This window comes from Piliocolobus tephrosceles, chromosome 3 (genome assembly GCF_002776525.5).
Source record: "Piliocolobus tephrosceles isolate RC106 chromosome 3, ASM277652v3, whole genome shotgun sequence".
Taxonomy (NCBI): Eukaryota; Metazoa; Chordata; class Mammalia; order Primates; family Cercopithecidae; genus Piliocolobus; species Piliocolobus tephrosceles.
The window spans coordinates 104,489,135-104,510,992 of record NC_045436.1 but is presented as its reverse complement, the minus strand read 5'-3'; the positions used below and the strand labels follow the sequence as shown (position 1 = coordinate 104,510,992).

General features: G+C 35.7%; 1 protein-coding gene across 5 annotated transcripts in view; it reads right to left on the bottom strand.

Moving 5' to 3' along the window:
* WDFY3 (WD repeat and FYVE domain containing 3) overlaps positions 1–21,858 on the bottom strand; it is a 315,830-nt gene that overhangs the window by 77,359 nt on the left and 216,613 nt on the right. For 4 of the 5 annotated variants that reach the window (XM_023222515.2, XM_023222514.2, XM_023222517.2 and 1 more), the window contains 7 exons: positions 20,180–20,274; positions 13,868–13,988; positions 13,426–13,643; positions 8,277–8,512; positions 6,603–6,737; positions 5,032–5,211; positions 2,798–3,031 (listed from right to left, as the gene is read on the bottom strand). In XM_023222515.2, coding sequence (XP_023078283.1) covers positions 2,798–3,031; positions 5,032–5,211; positions 6,603–6,737; positions 8,277–8,512; positions 13,426–13,643; positions 13,868–13,988; positions 20,180–20,274 — 1,219 coding nt within the window. The remainder of the gene's footprint in view (positions 1–2,797; positions 3,032–5,031; positions 5,212–6,602; positions 6,738–8,276; positions 8,513–13,425; positions 13,644–13,867; positions 13,989–20,179; positions 20,275–21,858) is intronic. The other variant, XM_023222516.2, reaches the window with a different exon arrangement.

The window sequence follows — 21,858 nt, the reverse complement described above, 5'->3', positions numbered from 1 at the left end:
TTGTATGCTAATGAATTTTACTGCTAATGAAGATAATTTTACATGTTCTTTTGTAGATATAATCAAGTAAGTAGATACTTTAAAAATGAAATTCTAACACTCATAAGACTGAACATGCTCTGGTTCACGTTTACTGGACTCAGATGTTCAAGCCCCTTCCTTCACAAAAGTAAATGGTAAATATATAAGATAATTCTCTCTCTTTTTTTTTTTGAGACAGGGTCTCACTCTGACACCTAGGCTGGAATGCACTGGAATGCAGTAGTGTAATCATGGCTCACTGCAACTTTGAACTCCTGGGCTCAAGTGATCCTTCTACCTTAGCCTCTAGTAGGTAGGATATAGGCACGCACCACAACACTGGCTATGGCTAATTTTTTTGTAAAGATGGGATTTCACCTGTTGCCCAGGTTGGTCTTGAATGCCTGGCCTTAAGAAATCCTCCTGCTTTGACCTCCGAAAGAAAGGGTTGGGATTACAGGCATGAGCCACCATGCTCAACCTAATTTTCTTCTTGAATCTCTTCATGGATAAAGACTTCATAATCATTATTTTCAAAATCATAGGTTTATAATTAATTGTTACACCACTGGAAGACATAGAATGTTAATATTTCACTAATATAAAATTTTTTTGTATATGTATTCTGCATATGTATATTAAAGATCCTCAAAATATTTAAAAGCGAATTTCTATGTTTTTTATTAGATAGCATCCTATCTTCCTGTTTGGGAATTTCCAGGGATGAATAGTTAAATGATTCAAAAATACAGTAAGCCTTACTTAATGTCATTGGCAGGTTCCTGGCGACTGCAACTTTAAGCGAAACAATGTACAGCAGGTCTTCAAATAACATTGTTTCCTTCAACATAGTTTTATTATAAGGTTGATGAGGAAAAAAACTTAGTTTTGTTACACATCATTTTGCTTAAAGCTGCAGCTACCAAGAACCTATCAATGACATTAAGCGAGGACTTACTGTACTGACAGAATACACCAAGTCTCTGTGCTAACTGTTGTGAGAGATGAAGGAATACATGAAAGTTGGTCTCTAAGCAGTTTATAATCTATCTGGAAACTTCAATCCTGACACCCCCTGCTTTTCCCTGAACTATAATTCTACTCCCTTGTATAACGAAGCACTATTCTACTGTAGGGCAAATTCATGCCCACAATGAAGAGAACCTTACTTCAAGGTTAATACATGTTATTATATATCAAATTTTTCCTACTAAAAAAAGATAGAAAACAAAAATAAAGGGCAATTATACAATTTATAAATAGCTAATTAATTAGCTATTCAGGTTCCAGAAGCTTGAAAATGCTATCACTGGATATTTCCAGTCATTCCATATCTTTCATGTATGTATTTTCCTTTTTTGATCAGTTATGCTTTCTTGCACACTTCTCTTCTGGCCTTTATCCTATTATTTTCTGATAAACTATTTCACTTTTTCACAAAATGCTTCACATTTTTACCATACACAGTGAGGTACTGGTCATCTCTCTTCTTACAGCTTTTTAAAGTTTCCAAAGGGGAGAAGTTCCATTGGGCCTGTTTTTTAATTCTACCACATGCATTAGTGAGGAAACCAATTATTCTCCTGCCATTATTAAACATTGTCATCCTGGTTAAATGCTTAGCATAACTGGTACCCTAATTACATTAGTGATTTTTTAAAAATTGACCAAATTGAGATATTTTCACATGAGTAAGATAAACATGTGGTTTTCAGGTTGCTATTTATAAGTTAACTGTACTAGCCACTAGAGGGCGCACACACACAAAAACATCTCAGGTTCAGCTGTCAAAACGTCTGAGAGAGTGGAAGTTCCTCAGAGAGAAAAGCAGTCTTCTCCACAGATCTACTCTTTCACAAAACATATTATTTTCAGAGCCCCTGGCATGGACTGTTTGACCTTATTTACATGAATTGGTCAAAAGAACATTAATGTATATGCAACTAATTATATGGTATTAAATTTTCTCTCTGTGATATCTTCAGGCTTTTCTAGGTAAACATTTTTTAATACTTTTCTGGGATAGCTAATTTCTAGAGCCAGCAATAAGGTCACTTAAAGGCTTAGAGCCACTCTCATTTTCTGATGCATCAGTTGATTCATATCAATTGTCAGGAGAATGGGCAGGCAGGCAACCTAGAAGTTTGTTGCCTTGGGGAATTTAACAAGTGCATCCTGGGCACCTATTCTGAACAATACACCATGTCTTAAGCTGCACAGGACACTGACAACAGTAACACCTGGCAATGATAGGTAAGATAAATTGATGTAGGAAGTTATAAGGTAAGAAGACAATGCCACTAGGCACTGTTAATGTCCAGGGAAGGGATTGGCACACTATGGCCTGTGGGCCAAATACAGCCTGTGCTGTTTCTGTAGATAAAGTTTTATCAGAACGCTGCCATGCTCATTCTCTTACGTACTGTCCATGGCTGCTTTCTAGCTACAACAACGTAGCTGAACAGTTGTGACAGAGACAGTATGGCTCACGAGCTTAAAATATTTACTATTTGGCTTTTTACAGAAGTTTGCCAGCTCCTAGAGAAAGGATGATAAAGGACTGAATCAGAGACATCCTTGAGGGAAGGAAAAGAAGAACAAATTGATAGGGTCTAAAGCACATGTGGGATTAAGAACTTTGCACAGCCTATAACATGTTCTGCCTACACATAAACAAGAGGAATTAGAAATCTTTGGCATAGAACTTGCTTGGTTACTAATGTTCTAATTTAAAAAGTAATGCAAAAGAGATATAAATGCTTTTCTTTTTCTTTACCTCCAACAAAAGATCAATTAGTGGAGTTTGCTTGCTGGCAGGGGTGAGACAGAGGTTGTCTATGATTAAGACTCGCATGAAGTCAAAAACGAACTTTTTAGCCGGGTGATTGGTCAGATATGTCTTGGTGCCCACATTGCAGTACTCTGATTGGCTCCTGTTCATCCCTGTGTCTGCTGCAAATGCTTTAAACTCTTCTGCTGGAGATCCAACTTCATCATCAAGGTCAGTCACCTAGTAAAATCAAGTGGAAAGATATGGTAATCACATTAGACCCTGACATTTCTACCTCTGTGTTTCCTAAAAATAAAACTGTAGCAGCAGCGTTTTCCACCTATTAAGCTGTTCAGCACATTATTTCACTCTGCTTTACTCAACCCTTCCTTTCAAGGTAGTAATCTGGCACCATATGTCATGGTTATGCAACATATGGTGTTTCTGACTGACCACTAACAACATATCACCTTCATGTTGAATTATATGTCTACTGCGGCTAACTGCATTTAAAATATATGGAATAAAATGAGGATAACTGTGTTTCCATATTTGAACTCTACCCCTACTGTGAAGTCAAATGTCACAGAATTTCAGATAAAAATCTGGCATAATGGTAGCATGTAAGGGCTGATCCATTTTTTATAGGTTAAAAAAAAAAATAAATTAAAAAAAACCTACAATACTAGTACCAATTTTGAAACCAAGTGACAGAGAGAGAGAGATTAGCAAAGAAATTATAAGACGCTGATGGCCAGACGCAGTGGCTCACGCCTGTAATCCCAGTACTTTGGGAGGCTGACGCGGGCGGATCACCTGAGATGAGGAGTTCGAGACTAGCCTGGCCAACATGGCGAAACCCCATCTCTATTAAAAACACAGAAAAATTGGCCGGGCATAGTGGTCCATGCCTGTATTCTCAGCTACTCAGGAGCTGAGGCAGGAGAATCGCTTGAATTTGGGATGCAGAGGTTGCAGTGAGCCGAGATCATGCCACCATTGCACTCCAGTTGGGATGACAAGAGCAAAACCCTGTCTCAAAAAAAAAAAAAAAAAAAAAAAGATGCTGACAAGGAAAAGACACTGATATATTATTCAAGATCTTTTTTTTTTTTTTTTTTAAACCAAAAATAAGGATTCTAAACATTATAAACAAGCCAGGGTATTAAGGTCATGTGTCATATTTGCCCTTCTCCTAAAAATCCCCACCATTTAAAAATAAGTACTGTACCTTTATACATGGAGAAAAATTAGTATAAAGAAGGTCATCTACCCCAGGTTCTAGAGTACATGGTGGAAATAAGAAGAAAAATCATGAAATTTTGAAGTACTATGGAGGAATAACTATCTTTTGGGTGTGTTTTATCTATTTATTTTTAAACCTGTTTTATGTTTACAGTTTATTAACTAATCAACATCAACGTGCAAAAGTGATAAGTATAAGCCCCTGCAATATGGTTTTGTGTAAACTACAGTAGTTCATTTGTTTTGAAGTCATCAGTATTTATGTCAACTGAACTATTAGTTACTGTAATGAACAGTATTTAGACTCTAGGTTATGAAACTATCCATCAAGGCCTCTGGAAAAATGTGGTTGAGTGAATTTCCATGTGAATATATTTTCAAAGCAGGAAACAAGGCAGCATATGAAGATGTGATATTGTACATGCTAACACAATTTTTGGGCTTATTTTAAGGGACAAAAGAGTATCTATACATACCATATGTGATTATAATCTAGTAGTTTTTAAGTTAGTACAAAATATGCAAAATAAAAGTTTAATGAAAAAAGAAAAGTCAGGCGGAAGAAAGGACCAACACTTGCTTTTAACCCTATAATTTATTTGTAAAAGTTAAATCCAGCAAATACTTACTTCCTAAAACAAAAAATAAATAAATTTGGTCAGACTAGAGTTATCTTAATGGAAAAGAACATTTTATAACTACACAGCTGGCATCATGTAAAATAAGAAATGAATCAACTACTTAAAAAGGGAAATTACTAACAAGGGACTTACAAGAATATAGTGAATGAGAAAAGGAAGTAGAGTTCACTGTGATTTTAGGAGAAAGCAGAAGGAAACTGTGGGGAGCGGGGGACACCAGACAATAATGCAAGAGGTGATGTATAAAGTTATGAAACTGTAACTTGTTCAGAAGCTTAAAAGATTGTCAAAAAAATCTGCTAACCATTGAAACAGACTAATTCCAGTTCTGACATTTTCCTCCCCCTTTCCTACCATCTCTGAGTAAGGGCGAATATTGAAGGGGAAGACCGTGGCTGCTAATGCACACAGGAAGTCAGGGCTCATCCACATGGAGGCAAGGTCTGGGACATTGTGATACAAATATCTGAAGAACTGCATTAGGGTCACAGGATATTCTCGGAGCCAAGATCCCTCTTCTTCTGATTGCCAAGGCTGTTATGGGGACATGAGAGGAAACACTATGTTAGAGTAATTGACACTGCTATAAATTATTTTAAAAATCCACTACTCAGTATTCTTATGAAACTGGATATATTGATGGTCCAAAACTCTATAAAGCACGCATATGAGCAAACACACATGCAAAGAAATTTAGAAACTAGCTTAAAAAAAATCCCCTTAGAAACTGATGGGGTCATTGTCTAATCATTGGATTACTCACAGGTCTGCTAACCATTATCAGTGGTTTTGATTTTTCATTATTATCACCATGAGTGTTGGTGGTACCAAAGTAGCTGTATTACCATCAATGTTGCGCCATTGTGCATCACGCTAGGAAGTTAGGAGTAAGATAAAAGGTGGGGAAATTACTTCACCTTTCTGAGCCTCACTCTTAAGCATTATGCAATACAACAATGATGATGATTAAAGAAAAAACACGAATACTGATTAGAACAATGTATATCATCTTCTGATATCTGCCCAGAGAGTATCTTTTAAAAAACTTTTCTTATGTTTTTGTAGTTGTTTATGAATAGGCACCAAAATAAGACTCCTAAAACATTCTAAATTAGTACATCTAATGGTAATGTTCTGTTCTTAGATGATACCACAATAGTTTTGACTGAAATTAGATTTGTCAGGTACATGTAATTCCAGGAGTCAAGTTAATATTTCCTGTTACAACACAATCCTAAATTGTACAAACAAATCTGGTCATTATTCACCGTATTCCTGTCAGATTGATAGGAACATCAATTTTGTCTTTTACTCTTTCAATTCTTCATCTCTAAGTTAGACATAATTAGAGCAGAAGAAAAGCAAAAACAAAATCAAATGAAACTTGTATTGTTAACATTTCTGACCTCTAAAAGAAAGTGACTTTAAAAGTTGAAATATTATGTAATATTGTAATTGTAATAACATACACTACAAATATATACTCATTATATATGTGTTTATTATTATATATTTTATTACATTAATAATACAATACTTACGAAGCACTTATTATGTATCAGGCATGTTTATAAGTGCTTTGTGTGTATACACTATCTTATTAATTCCTCACAAATACCCTAAGAGATGCATTCTATTATCGCCAGCATTTTAAACACCAGGAAACTGAGGCACATAACTGAGGATAACAGATTGGAAGTACCACAGGTGAGATTTTAACCCAGGTAGGGCTTCAGGGTCCATGGTCTTAACAACTACCCAGTGTGTTCTCACATTAGACATAACTTTGTCTAACATAAGAGTCTGAAGTTCCAGAGATCATGCAGTAAATAAGTAGTTATGTTACCAAAAAATTCCTCTATTTACAGAAAAGGATCCCAGGCAGGAGGAACTCTCAATAGGCCTGAGTATCTGAGTGAACTTACTGAATTCAGCATGCTGCGGAGCATTCCCAATAATAAAAAAACAGCTTCTGTGCACACGTTATGGATAGAAGAGACCACAGTTCCGCTCGAGGCAGGAACTCCGAAGATAAATGTCCAGATGGAATCCAAGTCAAACTGCAGAGGTGAAAGTGAGCAAATATTAGCCACCACTAATTTTTCAGTAGAGACCCTCATAAGTTCTAATAGTCTAAAATTTCTTTGAAACTAGTGTTTTGTTGTTTTTAAAAGTAACCAATGATATAGACATAAAGAACTAGTACCCTTCCAGCCTACATTTTAAAACTCATTTTTATAGATATAAAAAAATTGAATACTATGTATTATTCTGCATCCTGCCTTAGGTACCTATGTTAAAAACACTGCTTTCTACTTTTTTCCTAAAGAATATAAAAATAAAACACACGTTAATTAGCCAAGAGATAAAATTATAGAACCAATAAATTTAAGCAAGATCTTTTAAACAAAGCACCTTAAGCTCACTTCTTTCCCATTCTCAGCAATATTTTAATTTTAGATTACTTACAGATAAGATCTGATAAAATAAAAATTGAGACTTATTAATAGCAGGTTTATAAATAAACTTTATGACTATGGTACCATGGATACTGAAAAACTGCATAACCAATACAACTGCGCTAAGCATGAATCTGTATCTTGATTTAATCTAAGGGCACAGACTCAAGTGTTTACACTTAAAAGATTTTGTCAACTACTAGAATTGATTTGAATAGCATTTGGCATTAGGATGGAAGCATAGTTGAATCTAAAAGCTAAATTCCTAAGTCTTTGCAGTACCACAAACATAAGCTATATATAGACATCTTTAATAGTCTTCAATTAGAAATGAACTAAAGTCTTACTGTTTTCCTAATGTTGATAATATGTATCATTAAGTAATTTTTTTTTTCCCCTAATCAGAATTTGCACTGAGAATCCTGTCACACCCACTTGAGGAGTGATATTTAATTTATGGTATATAAGCCACTCCTTTCATTTTTAATTCTGCAGAAATAAATCACATAACAGGCCGGGCACAGTGGCTCATGCCTGTAATCCCAGCACTTTGGGAGGCTGAGGCAGGTGGATCACCTGAGGTCAGGAGTTCAAGACCAGCTAGGCCAACATGGCAAGACCCCGTCTCTACTAAAAATACAAAAATTAGCCCAGTGGGGTGGTGCCTGACTGTAGTTTCAGCTACTTAAGAGGCTGAGGTGGGAGAATCGCTTGAACTCGGGAGGTGAAATTTTCAGTCAGCTGAGATCACGCCACTGCACTGCAGCCTGGGTGACAGAATAAGACTCTGTCTCACAAATAAAATAAAATAAAATAAAATAAAATAAAATAAAATAAAATAAAATAAAATAAAATAAATCATGTAACAAAAGAGTTCTTTAGATCACCATTAAATACCATACAGAGTCTTTATGCATATATAATATACAGAGTAATCATATAGGAAAAAAATGTAAATAGGAACAAAGGACTTTTTGGGAAAATTTTCTGTGGTATTTTCAAATTTTTCTGTCCCAAATCAAACCTTAAATGTGGGGAAAGTGATGGAATTGACAGTTGGTTTTACAGTGATTATCCATTATCCTACGGTGATTCTTTGGAATACATAATTTCACGCGCCCCTTGCTAGATAATTCCTACCTGGCAACCCTGCTTACTCCGGCAGCTGATGACAGGCACACTGACCTGCAGGTTCTCAGGCAGCTCACTAACTGGCTGCTGCAGAAACAATGCCATGAGGAGAAAATAGAGGGCAGGGACATTAGTGTGTTTAGGAAGGAATGACTGAAGGACTGGAAAACCAGGAAAATGACAAGCATCTCGGTTAATCTCCCTGACTGTCGATCTCCCACCAGCACTTCTGCCCACATTGAATCCTAAGAGAAGAGGAAATACAACAGTAAGTGCAAAATTAGCAACTGATAAACATGCTGCATTAACAAAGGAGAAAGCAATTCAGTATGTGTTAATATTTCTATCCAGAACATTCATATTACTATAGGCAATTAAGTATTCAATTGCTGAATTAATCTTCAGTCAAAAGTTTTACTTTACCATTTGTTTGACTTGAGCAAGCCTGTCTATTAGGATATAGGTTTTGAAACACAGTTGAGACAATAAGATACAAGGAGTTTGAAAATCCTTCTTAAGGTGCTATAAGTTCTACTTATTAAATGAAAGACCTCAGAGGAGCTCTAGTGTTCTTGGTTTGTAGTTCCCTAAGAAAAAAGTGAAATCCAAAATACAGCCAAAATTTAGAATGCTACAAAAATATAACTTAAAAATATCCTTGTTATAATACATTTTTATTTTTTTGAGACACAGTTTTGCGATGTTGCCCAGGCTGGAGTGCAATGCCATTATCTTGGCTCACTAAATCTCCACCTCCTGGGTTCAAAGCAATCCTCCTGCCTCAGCCTCCTGAGTAGCTGGGACTACAAGCATGAGCTACCACCACCAGCTAATTTTTGTAACTTGTTATAACATAGTTAATATATTTCATTTGTCCTGAAAATCATGAAAAACTAGCTAACCTTAAATTACCTATGAATTTAGAGATAAGACCAAATGAGTAAGTAAAACAATCTTTACTCACAACATCATCTGTAATCTGTTGGAAAGCTGCTGGGCAGTGGGATGGCAAATCCAAGCCTGTTGTGGCTGCAGCTATCCACTGGCTGAGCTTAACATCCGGAATTCCCTCTAGAAACCCAGCTTTTAAAGGAGATGGTCAGTTCTTACTAATATAGCTTATGGCAGCAGTGTTTCTATCAATCTTGTTTCCTCTGTTTTACAATGAAATTCAGGATATACCCTAAACATCTGGTTCACCCCACACCTAGGGAGTACTCATTACACAGTGAATGTTGGTCAGATTTTCAACAGAAACTTTTGCGAATAGCAGCCAATAGATGAAGAATTGATTTCGGTCTGAAGCAATTTGTATTTCAAATAGATATTTGCATTTGTTATTTATTCTTTAAGAGATGAGGGTTCATTCACTCTGTTGCCCAGGCTGGAGTATAGTGGCGTGATCGTAGCTCACTTAACCTCAAACTCCTGGACTCAAAGGATCCTCCCATCTCAGCCTCACCAGCAGCTAGGACTACAGGGACATGCGACCATGCCTGGCTGATTAAAAAAATTTTTTTGTAGAGACAGGGTCTTGCTATGTTGCTCAGGCTGGTCTCAAACTCCCAGCTTCAGGTGATCCTCCCGCCTTGGCCTCCCAAAGCACTAAGATTACAGGCATGAGCCACTGCACTCAGCATAGATAGCCATATTTTTTTCAAGTTCTTTTTTTCTGGAATGCTACAAAGTACATATTACAACTACTGTTTTACATAATAAAGGAAAATTTTATGTCTACGTTGCTTTTAAAATATTTGATCCTAACCAATTCCTCAGTGTGACATGAATTAACTTCCAAAGTATGCTCTTCTAGTTAATAAAAAATTATATAGCAATTCAACAAGCTCTTTCCTATATCATTCCTTAATCACAATGAATATGTGAGGTAGAAATTATTATTATCATTTTTACAACAGAGAAAACATGATTTGTTCAAAGTCACAATGTGGCATAAGTGGCAGTACTATGCTATGAAAACGAATTTCTCCATTTTAGAGTCTCTAAAATTATTATTTTCTTTGCCCTTATTAATGAAACTGCCACATTTCTGAAAGATTGGCTTAATTAGAAGATCATGTTGATTTTTCTTTATAGTAAATTCTAAATAAAATTATAAGAATAAACAATGTTTTGAGCTCTAAGAAATCAAAAGACATCTCAGCTACTCAGGAGGCTGAGCTACTCAGGAGGCTGAGATGGGAGGATTGCTTGAGCCCAGGAGTTTAAGTCTAGCCTGGACCACATAACAAGATCCAATCTCTAAAACATGAAAAGATTTTAAAAAATGAAAAAGAAACCAAAAGACATGAAGTGGTATTTTATACATTAAATAGGGAAATAGATTTTGATTACACTGCAAGTCCTAAAAAAAAAAAAAAAAAGACAAAACTGGCATTATCAGTTTCCTCTCTGAAGTCTCACATTATTTTTCCCTATAATTAATCTTAAGGAATATTTAATATACTACAATTAAGCATTAATTTAGATACAAGTTCCAGCTACATGAAAGATTTTTATGGCAGCCATAAAAAAGAATGAGTTCATGTCCTTTGCAGGGACATGGACGAAGCTGGAAACCATCATCCTCAGCAAACTAACACAGGAACAGAAAACCAAATACCACACGTTCTCACTCATAAGTGAGAGCTGAACACTGAGAACACATGGACACAGGGAGGTGAATATCACATACCCAGGTCTGTCGTGGGGTGGGGGTTAAGGGGAGGGAGAGCATTAGGACAAATATCTAATGCATGTGGGGCTTAAAACCTAGATGACGGGTTGATAGGTGCAGCAAACCACCATGGCACATACATACATATGAACAAACTTGTGTGTTCTGCACATGTATCCCAGAACTTAAAGTAAAATAAAAAAAATATATTTTTATAAAGAAAAATTTGACAAAAACCAATAAATGTGAATAAAAAGGTAAAAAAAAAAAAATAGGTTGCTACTCCGTCAAGGAGAAATGAGCTGATATGTACACCTGTTTATATACACAAAAATGTGTATGTGTCAAATAGATATTCAGGGAAAATTAAGTTAAGTGGGGTCAAATTGAAATTAAATTTAAATTGAATACCTAGATTTCTTCTTTGAAATAGGAGCAGCATATGCATGCTCACGCAAGTACCAATGAAGGACCAAAAGATTCTAATGCATGAAATCAGGTAGGTCAGATACAGTGAAAGTGATGCAGGACAGAAAAAGCACAGGACTAAGAAAAGACAGATTCTTAGACAGTATTACTGCCTCGCAAACTAACCTTATGTAGTTAACAGTCTTAATTTCCTAATTAGAGAAATTAATCCTTACTTTGTATTCTTTAGGCTTCTTTTCTAGAAAATAAAACTTATACGTGATAAAATATATGCCTGTCTCCAGAATCTTGAAGGACAAATGAGATTATATATGTGAAATAATTTTTCAAACCACAAAGTACTATTATAAATCTCAGGCGTGATTACTCCTGCTGCTGTTGGCGTTCCAAATAACCATTGCTGTCAATTAGCATTTAAACCTTGCATATTCAACAGAACTCACATTCAATTGTGCCTTTCATTATTTATTCTCCAGTAGGTATTATTAAGGCCAATAAACGAAACTTCTTACTACCAAAGTGTTCAAAAGAATTGTATCTGTAGATTAAATCCTTCCCCAGAGTTCATGTAAAATAGTGATATATTTTTTGAGCACAAAAGTACCTATGATGATCATTTAAACTGTATATTATAAACCAGACAATTTTCTTTAGAAATCATTTCACAGTGACATGGAAATGATATTACTTTTCCTTTATCACATACAAAGTTTCTTCAGACCTTCTTCATATATGAAATAACAATACAATAGTACTATGTTGAAAGATCTGTCTTCCTATGGCCGGGCACAGTGGCTCACGCCTGTAATCCCAGCACTTTAGGAGGCGGACGCGGGTAGATCACGAGGTCAGGAGATCGAGACCATTCTGGCTAACACGGTGAAACCCTGTCTCTACTAAAAAAAAAAAAAAAAAAATTAGTCAGGCATGGTGGCAGGTGCCTGTAGTCCCAGCTACTCGGGAGGCTGAGGCAGAAGAATGGCACGAACCTGGGAGGTGGAGCTTGCAGTGAGCCAAGATTGCACCACTGCACTCCAGCCTGGGTGACAGAGCGAGACTCTGTCTCAAAATAAAAAATTAAAAAAAAAAAAGAAAGATCTGTCTCCTATCATTTGCTTTCATGTTTGAATTAGTAGTACAGGCAGCACCTAGACACTGATACTTAAACTTGTTTTCTATAAATAAATTACATATTAAATTCTAATCCCTATTTTTCCCATTGGACCAAGGTAAACAGATATTTTCAATATAAGCTTCTTAAGATCAGACATACAAAAATTAGACACGATTTACAAGGTAATGTTACATGACAAATGTATATCTAAAATTATTTAAGAACTGAATGACTTTGCCTTTCAATAAAAACACTACCTTCAAATATATATTTTCCAAAGTAATATTACTAATATAAATGGAAACATATGAGTTCAAATAAATCTAGCATAGGAAACTGCAATTTTCTAACATTAGGTAAATGCTCAGTTATAGGCTGAAAATAGCTAAGGTACTAGTGAGCTTATATCCTTGTGTGGCAATATAACATAAATGTTAAAAGCATAGGCTTTGGAACTGAATAAAATGAATTTGGTTTTCTAATCTGTAAAATAGATATGATAGTATTTGTACCTCACAGAGTGATGAAATATTATTACCTGGCAAGTGTTTAGGAACTGGCACACAGTAAGTACTCAAAATAAATATTTATTATTATTATTAATGTAGTTCTACTGATAATTTGCTAATTATTTACTTACTTATTTAGTTCTGATAATTTGCTAATTATTTACTTACTTATAGATCAGTAAGGCCTATATTACAAAAAGATCCTGAAGAATTCCCTGAGTTTTCAAATCTTAGTGTCTTATCTGTCTTCAGTTTGATTTGCCACTTAAAAGGCCTAATTTGAAATCTTCTAAGATCTTCATTCTATCATTAATTAAAATTAATATCTCCTTAATGGTGATCAAACTGCAGAGGATAAGTTTACATAAAATTTAAAAATAAAACAACACACACCAGCTCATTTTCAAGCAGCTGACTAGAAAAGTCTCATACCTAATACAGTTCCAATCTTATTAGTTAGGACAGAATCTGTCTGTTCAAGCCATCCTCCACCACTGAGTCCTTCTTTAAACTTGATAAGAATAGACTGATTACTTAGTAGGACAACAAGAATCCTCATGGCTGCTGTAACTGTGGTGGAATGTAAGTGTTCCTCCATAAACATCATGATCCAGTCAAAACCCAGTGTCTTCACCAGTTCTTCACAAGCTCTATTCAAAGAGAGATGGATTTAAAAAACAAAAAACAAAATTACTTTCAGAAATTAGGATTTCAAATCAAAAAGGAAAAAGAAGACTGAGTTTCATTCTTGAGATAATATAAACTTCAGGGTTAAAAAAATCTATTTAAAGTCAATGGCAATTCCTTCTTTTGCCTAACATGAATTAACTAGTAGTAGCAACTGGTATAATAACTTTTAAAAATATTTACTTACTGCAAATTAATGCTTGTCTTTTCTTTAGATGTATAAATTAGTTTTAGCAAGATATCCAGAAGTCTATTCCTCAAAAGTATAAGATTAGCAGATACAAGACCTCCAAACTCCTCTTCAGTTCCTTAAATAAAAATAAATACATTAAATCTCCCTAGTAGATAAGTTAAAAGAAAATATACAACATAGTTCTTGGAAAGTTTACTGAAAAATATATCTCTTAGAAAACATTTTCTCCAGGACTGCTTTTCACCAACATGGACAAGAAAAAGGGTCAGTTAAATATTTCTCTGTAGAACTCTGAAAATTGTTCATTTACATTTGACATTTCCTAAACTAGTGATAATAAGGCTGTGAGATCTTTTTTATGTTACATTAATATTCCCCTTGCCTTCCCGATAGGGGGAAAGTCATCAAATGAGGACCATGTGAGTAAAAATAATAATCACTACTGACTCTCAACCTCTCAAATCCTTAAATTTTAGTTTCTTTTTTGAAAGATACAGTTAAATCTACCAGATTTAAAAATTGAAAATAGAAAGCAAAGACTTATTCAGTAAATGTAATAACATAAAGAAAAGTTAGAATTGAATAGCGCAGAAGAAAGGCAAAGGCACACAAACACATAAAAGAGAAATTAGAAAAGAAAGGAAGTAACGGAGCTCAGACGTTCTCAGATAGTACTGCAAGTACACAGAATTGGGCATCGACAACCCAGCGTTCTAGGCCCAGCTCTACTCCAGCAGAGCTATGTGTTACTGAGTCACAGACCTCACAGAGGCACACCTTTTAATGCACTTTGCAGATACTGCCTTTCTTACAAATTAAAGGGTTGTGGCAACTATACATACAGCGAGTCCAATCAGGCCATTTTTTTTTCAAAAGCATGTGCTCACTTCATGTCTCTGTCTTATTTTGGTAATTCTTACAATGTTTCAAACTTTTTCATTATTATAATATCTGTTACAGTGATCTGTGATCTTTGATGTTGCTATCATAATTGTTTACAAGTGCCACAAACTGTACTCTTATAAGACAGAGAACTTAATAAAAAAAATGTGTGTTTTGACAGCTCCAACTGGCCATTTCCCCATCTCTCTCATTCTTCTCAGGCTTCCCTATTCCCTGAGACATAATAGTATCGAAATTAGACTAATTAATAACCCTACAATGGCATCTAGATGTTCAAGTGAAAGGAAGAGTCATGTATCTCTCACTTTAACTCAAAAGCAAGAAGTTTCAGAGAGGAAGGCATGTTGAAAGATGACACAAGCTCAAAGCTGGCCTCTTGTGCTAAAAAGTTAGCTAAGTTGTGAATACAAAGAAAAAACTCTCGAAGAAAACTGAAAGTGCTACTCCAGTGAACACACGATGATTTAAAAAAAAAAAAAAAAAGAAGTGAAACAGCCGATTGCTGATAGAAAGTTTTACTGGTCTAGATAGAAGACTAAATCATCTACAACAGTCCCTTAAGCTAAAACATAATCCTGAGCAAAGCCTGAACTCTCTTCAACTGTATGAAGGCTGAGAGAGCTGAGAAAGCTGAAGAAGCAAATTTGGGGGCCAGGTGCACTGGCTCATGACTGTAATAAAACATGAGGAAGGCTGAGGTGGGAGAATCTCTTGAGTCCAGGAGTTCGAGACCAACCTCGGCAACACAGTTGGACCCCGTCTCTAAAAAAATGAAGAAATGAACTGGGCATGCTAGCACACACCTATAGCTCCAGGCACTCAAAAGGCTGATGTGTGAGGATCGCTGGAGCCCAGGAGGTCGAGGCTGCAGTGAGCCATGATTGTGCCACTGCACTCCAGCATGGGTGACAAAGTGACACCCTGTCTCAAAAACAAACAGACAAAAAGAAAAAACAAAGAAAAGCTGGAACTAGAAGAGGTTTAACGAAAGAAGCCATCTCCCTAACAAATGTGAAAGATGAAGCAGCAAGTGCTGATATAGAAGCTGCAGGAAGTTATACAGAAGATGTAGTAAGATAATTAATGAACATGACTACACTAAACAGCAGATTTCTCCAACAGTCTTCTCAACAGATTTTTTCCAACAGCTTCCTATTGGAAGAAGATGCCACGTAGGACTTTCATAGCTAGAGGGGAGAAGTCAATGCCTGGCTTTAAAGCTCCAAAGAACAGAGCTGACTCTCTTGTTAGAGGCTAATGCAGCTGGTGACTTTAAGTGGAAGCCAATGCTCATTCATCATCTTGAAAATCCTAGGGCCCTAAGAATAAAGCTCAGTCTACTCTGCCTGTGCTCGCTAAATGAAATAACAGAGTCTGGATGACAGCACATCTGCTTACAGTATGATTTACTGAATATTTGAAGCCCACTGTTCGGAACCACTGCTCAGAAATAAAGGTTCCTTTCAAAATACTACCAGCTCATTGACAATGCACCTAGCCATCCAAGAACTCTGATGGAGATGCACAAAAAAGTTAATGTTGCTTTCATGCCTGCTAATACAATATCCATTCTGCAGCCCATGAATCAAGCAGTAATTTTGACTTCAAATTAATTTCAAAGTTTTATTATTTAAGAAATACATTTCTTAAGGCTATAGCTGCCATAGACAGTGATTTATCTGATGGATCTGGGCAAAGTAAAGTAAATCTTTTGGATAAAATTCACCATTTTAGATGCCATTAAGAATATTCATGATTCATGGGAAGAGGTCAAAATATAAACATTAACAGGAGTTTGGAAGAAGTTGATTCCAACCCTTATGGATGACTTTGAGGGGTTCAAGACTTCAGTGGAAGAAGTAACTGCAGATGTGGTAGAAACAGCAAGAGAACTAGAATAAGATGTGAAGCCTAAAGATATGGCTGAATTACTGCATTCTTATGACATAACTTTAACAGATGAGGAGCTGCTTCTTTTTTTTTTTTTTTTGAGACAGTCTCACTCTGTCGCCCGGGCTGGAGTGCAGTGGCCGGATCTCAGTTCACTGCAAGCTCCGCCTCCCGGGTTTACGCCATTCTCCCGCCTCAGCCTTCCGAATAGCTGGGACTACAGGCGCCCACGACCTCGCCCGGCTAGTTTTTGTATTTTTTAGTAGAGACAGGGTTTCACCGTGTTCGCCAGGATGGTCTCGATCTCCTGACCTCATGATCCACCCGTCTTGGCCTCCCAAAGTGCTGGGATTACAGGCTTGAGCCACCGCGCCCAGCCGAGGAGCTGCTTCTTATGGATGAGCAAGGAAAGTGGTTTCTTGAGATGGAATCTACTTCTGGTCAAAATGCTTTGAACATTGTTCAAATAACAACAAATGACTTAGAATATTACATAAACTTAATTGATATAGCAGTGACAGTTTTTGAAACAATTGACTCCCAATTTTAAAGAAGTTCTACCATAGGTAAAATGCCATCAAACAGTACTGCATGCTACACAGAAAACTTCTGTGAAAGGAACAGTCCATTGTTATAACAAACTATGTTGTCTTTTTTTGCTTTTATTATTATTTTTAATTGACATATTGTATACATTCATGGGGAACAGTATGATATTTTAATACATGTGTACCATGTGTAATGACCAAAGCAGAATAATTAGCCTGTCCATCACCTGAAACCATTGTTGTCTTATTTTAAGAAACTGCCACAGCCACCTCAACCTTCAGCAACCACCACCCTGGTCAATCAGCAGCCAACAATATCAAGACAACACCCTCCGTCAGCAAAAATTACGACTTGCTGAAGGCTCAGATGATTGTTAGTATTTTTTAGCAAAAAATATTTTATTTTTTTTAGCAAAAAAAATAAAAAACTTTTAAGTTGAGTTATATACATTTTTTTAAGAAACAATGCTACTGCACATATAGCAGACTACAGTATAGTGTAAACATAACTTTTATAGCGCTGGGAAGCCAAAAAATTTATGTGACTCACTTTATTGTGATGTTAGCTTCATTTGCAGTGGTGTGGAACTAAACCTGCAATATTTCTGAGGTATTCCTATACTTTCCTTCTTTCTAGAACTAAGGTTCAGGCTAAAGTTTCAGGGTTATATATTTCTACTTGTTTGGGGCAATGTACCTTTAAACTGCCCTTTAAAATGCTAACTTAGGACCTTAATCATTATGGGTACTTCAAGCTACCAAAAAGAACCCAAGATCCTCCCTCTTTTAAGAAGACAGAGACTGGTAATTGTCTTATCAAAAGAATATCACAAAACTTACATTACTCTAAGAGCTACTTCCTTTAAATTTTTCTACAATAAAGTAATAATCTACCCAGAAATTTAAAATTTTATCTTTTATGTCTCCTTTTCTTATTGCCAGTTTTCATTTTATAGAACATTATATTATACTCAATAAAGTCTTCAGTGCATATCAAATAAATAATAAATGTCATATACTAACAAGACTAGCAATTTGCTTCTGACTTTATTATTTCAAACGACAATAAGCTGATGATGAGAATATCAGTCTAATCAACTTGGCATATCGAAATAAAAATTTACTAATTTATACATCCCTACTTCAATGTTCTATATGAAAGATAAATTTACAACACTACTATGGTTATTGAATTCAATGGACAACAAATAAATATGGAAATCAGAGAAATATTTTTCCCACTTTTTTTTGTCTGTTTTTGGAGACAGAATCTCACTCTGTCACCCAGGTTGAAGTGCAGTGACACAATTACAGTTCACTACAGCCCCAACCTCCTAAGGCTCAAGTGATCCTCCCACTGTAGCCTTCTAAGTAGCTGGGTCTACAGATGCACACCAACATGCCTGGTTAATTTTTGTATTTTTTGTAGAGACGAAGCTTTGCCATGTTGCCCAGGCTGGTCTTGAATTCCTAGACTCAAGCAATTTACCTGCTTCAGCCTCCGAAAGTGTTGGGATTACAGGTGTGAGTCACCACGCTCAGCCCACATATTTTGTATACTTGAAATAAATATTTCAGCAATCTTTAAAGTACTTTCACTACCTAACCATAATTAGTCAGCCTATATTAATTTAGAACTTAGAAATAATCTTTGTATTTGGTAGGAAAATGTAGTAGTTAAAAGCTTAGAATGCTGGTTTGGACTACCTGAGTTTCCATATAGTCAATGGTATGATATTGGATAAGTTTCTTTTACTTGTATCTTTTTGGGCTGCAGTTTCCTCCCTTGTATAATTGGAATAATAGTACCTATTTCATACAGTTATTACAAAATTATATAGAGCACTTAGTAAGTATTGAATAAGTGTTATTCATTGATCTGATCTTTATACTTCTCATCCACTGCTAATTTGCTTCATCAGAGAAATATCAACATCATTCTAAATGAATTGGCAGTAGGTAACAGTCAGGGGTCCTGAACCTGTCACTAACATACTGTGTGATCTGCAGCAAGTCACTTAGTTTTTCAAATCTCTCCATCTCTCCTTTGAAAACTGTAACCACACCACTTTCTCTTACTCATGAAGCACAGGAGAGGCTGTGCTCGGGAAGGACAGACAACATGGAGAACCCCTTTGGGAGGAAGTGATACTACAACAGTTCCTCTCTACCCTCCAGGTGGATGGGGTTGTATGGATTTAAATGAAATAATCTATATGATACGATTTGGGAATAATGTAATAGGGTAATAATGTAAATAAGGCTGAACAAATACAAGATTCTGAGACTTTAATTCCAGAGGTCAACCTAAAAAAAGGTCCTTTCAATACATTCCAAGCAACTCTCCTGTCCCAGCATATACAACAGGAAAAACATATGGGAACAGAGCGGGGAATATATATATATATACCAAATGAGGAAAGGTTTCCAAAATACATGCTTGTCATGGACCCAGGAACTTACAACTTATGAAATTATTTTTATATTATACTTACATAAAATGATTCTAGTAATGTTTTTTTTCCTCAGTGACTACTAAATATTTAACAGGGAAGTGAAAATAACAGTAATACAGATATATGGATATAATTTAGTTTAACAAGTATCATGTTTCTGAAGAGATATACATATATTAAAAAAATCAAACAATGTTCAAATTACACAGGAAGAATTTGCTATTTAAAGAAACATTGCTATGAATACTCTAAAAATAGGAAACATTTTATTTTTAAAGTGAAATTCACACCCTATTAAATTTTGTAGGCAATACTGTAATACTGCATATTGTATAGGCTTGATATAAGAAAAATACATCAGAGAAAGGCCAAAAAATGTAACATAAGGAGAAAAGTTATACATATATTATACATAATCACATATAATTCAGCTCTAATTTGGGCCAGAAGAAAAAAAGGCATAATATTTAGTTGACCACTATCTTCTCCAAGCTCCAGAATCAACTTACCAGTGTCAAGCTTCTCTTCATTATTTATTTCCATTACTACAAATTTCTCACAAACTGCAAAGGTTGGCAAAGTAGAAGAAATAAACTGGCCAAATCTTTAAACAAAGGAAAACAAGATTATGGATTTTCTTTTTCCTCTTCCCAAAACAACAAAGTACAAAGAAACAAAATACAAAGAAATAAAACCAAAATAGAACTTCTTATCTTAACTAGCCTTTTAAGGACCATTAGGTGATAATATTTAGTTTGCTTCCTCTTGGACCATCCCAAGTAACATTGCATAAAATAATGCTTTTAAAATATAGGGAAAATACAGTTCTTCGAAATATGAATTCTTTAATGTATAACATGCAAATGGTTTCAAAAATCAAACAACATGATCCATATTCGAATGTCCTAACATTAACTGGATGGATCCACTGTAGCCTAGTGGTTAAGAACTTGGATTTACATATATGATCAAATTCCTGGAGTAGGGGGAACAGGAGAAGAAAAAACACCCTTGGCTGTATCACATTCTAATTACGTGGGCTTTGTTTCTTCATTTATAAAGTAGGGAAAAAAACAAAAACTTTTACAGGTTTAGGTAATAATTTTAGCAAAGTGACCATTACAATGCTAGGAGTTGCTTTATATATACATTCTTGACATAATGATAATTATAATTCTCCAAAATAATTCTTAAGCTGAAGTTTTAAATCTGCCACCAGGTTTTTTTATCTGTTTGAGACGGAGTCTCACTCTTGTCGCCCAGGCTAGAGTGCAGTGGCGCCATTTCGGCTCACTGCAACCTCCACCTCCCAGGTTCAAGTGATTCTCCTACCTCAGCCTCCCGAGTAGCTGGGATTACAGGTGCCCACCACCACGCCTGGCTAATCGTTCATATTTTTAGTAGAGACCGGGTTTCACCATGTTGTTCAGGATGATCTTGAACTTCTGACCTCATGATCCGCCCACCTCGGCCTCCCAAAGTGCTAGGATTATAGGCGTGAGCCACCACGCCTGCCCCACCAGGTTTAAAAATATGTTTTGAAGGCAAATTAACACAAAAGTGAGTGATTTACAAACTGTACAGATTAGAGGTTAGTCTATGAGAATAACTGAATAAATGAGTGTGATTTTACCTGAGATACTTGGTAGATCACATGAACAGTGGTGACCAAGTCCAGATTAAGCAATTCTCTACTTGAAAAACAGTCAATTGTGCAGTTTGTTTTGCTTGTTTTCCTTCTATAATCCCCAAATTTTCCAAAATGGGGGTTATCATGTGAACATAAAAACACTTCTACAGACATGCCATCAATATGCCTTAAACCACATTTTGCATTGTCTGCAAAATAATACTTATATCATATTAAAAAGTGTGGATATGCAACAGATTTAAAATACCATAATCTGTTTGAATGAAAGAGAATTAAAAATAGAGGTGGCTCACCCACTATTTTGGAGTGTATATGCATGCTTGTGCACATACACTTAAAAATTAGCAGGGCTTGGGAAATAGGATTGGGAACCAAGAATTCCTGTACTGAATACATTATATCCAGGCCAATTTCACTGGGCTAATTCCTATATCTTTTCTCACCAATATTCTATTATTCACTAGTGGCAACAATTAGCTTTGCTCCATCGAGGCAAGACATTGTCTCACTCATGTTTTCCATGCGTCATATATATTT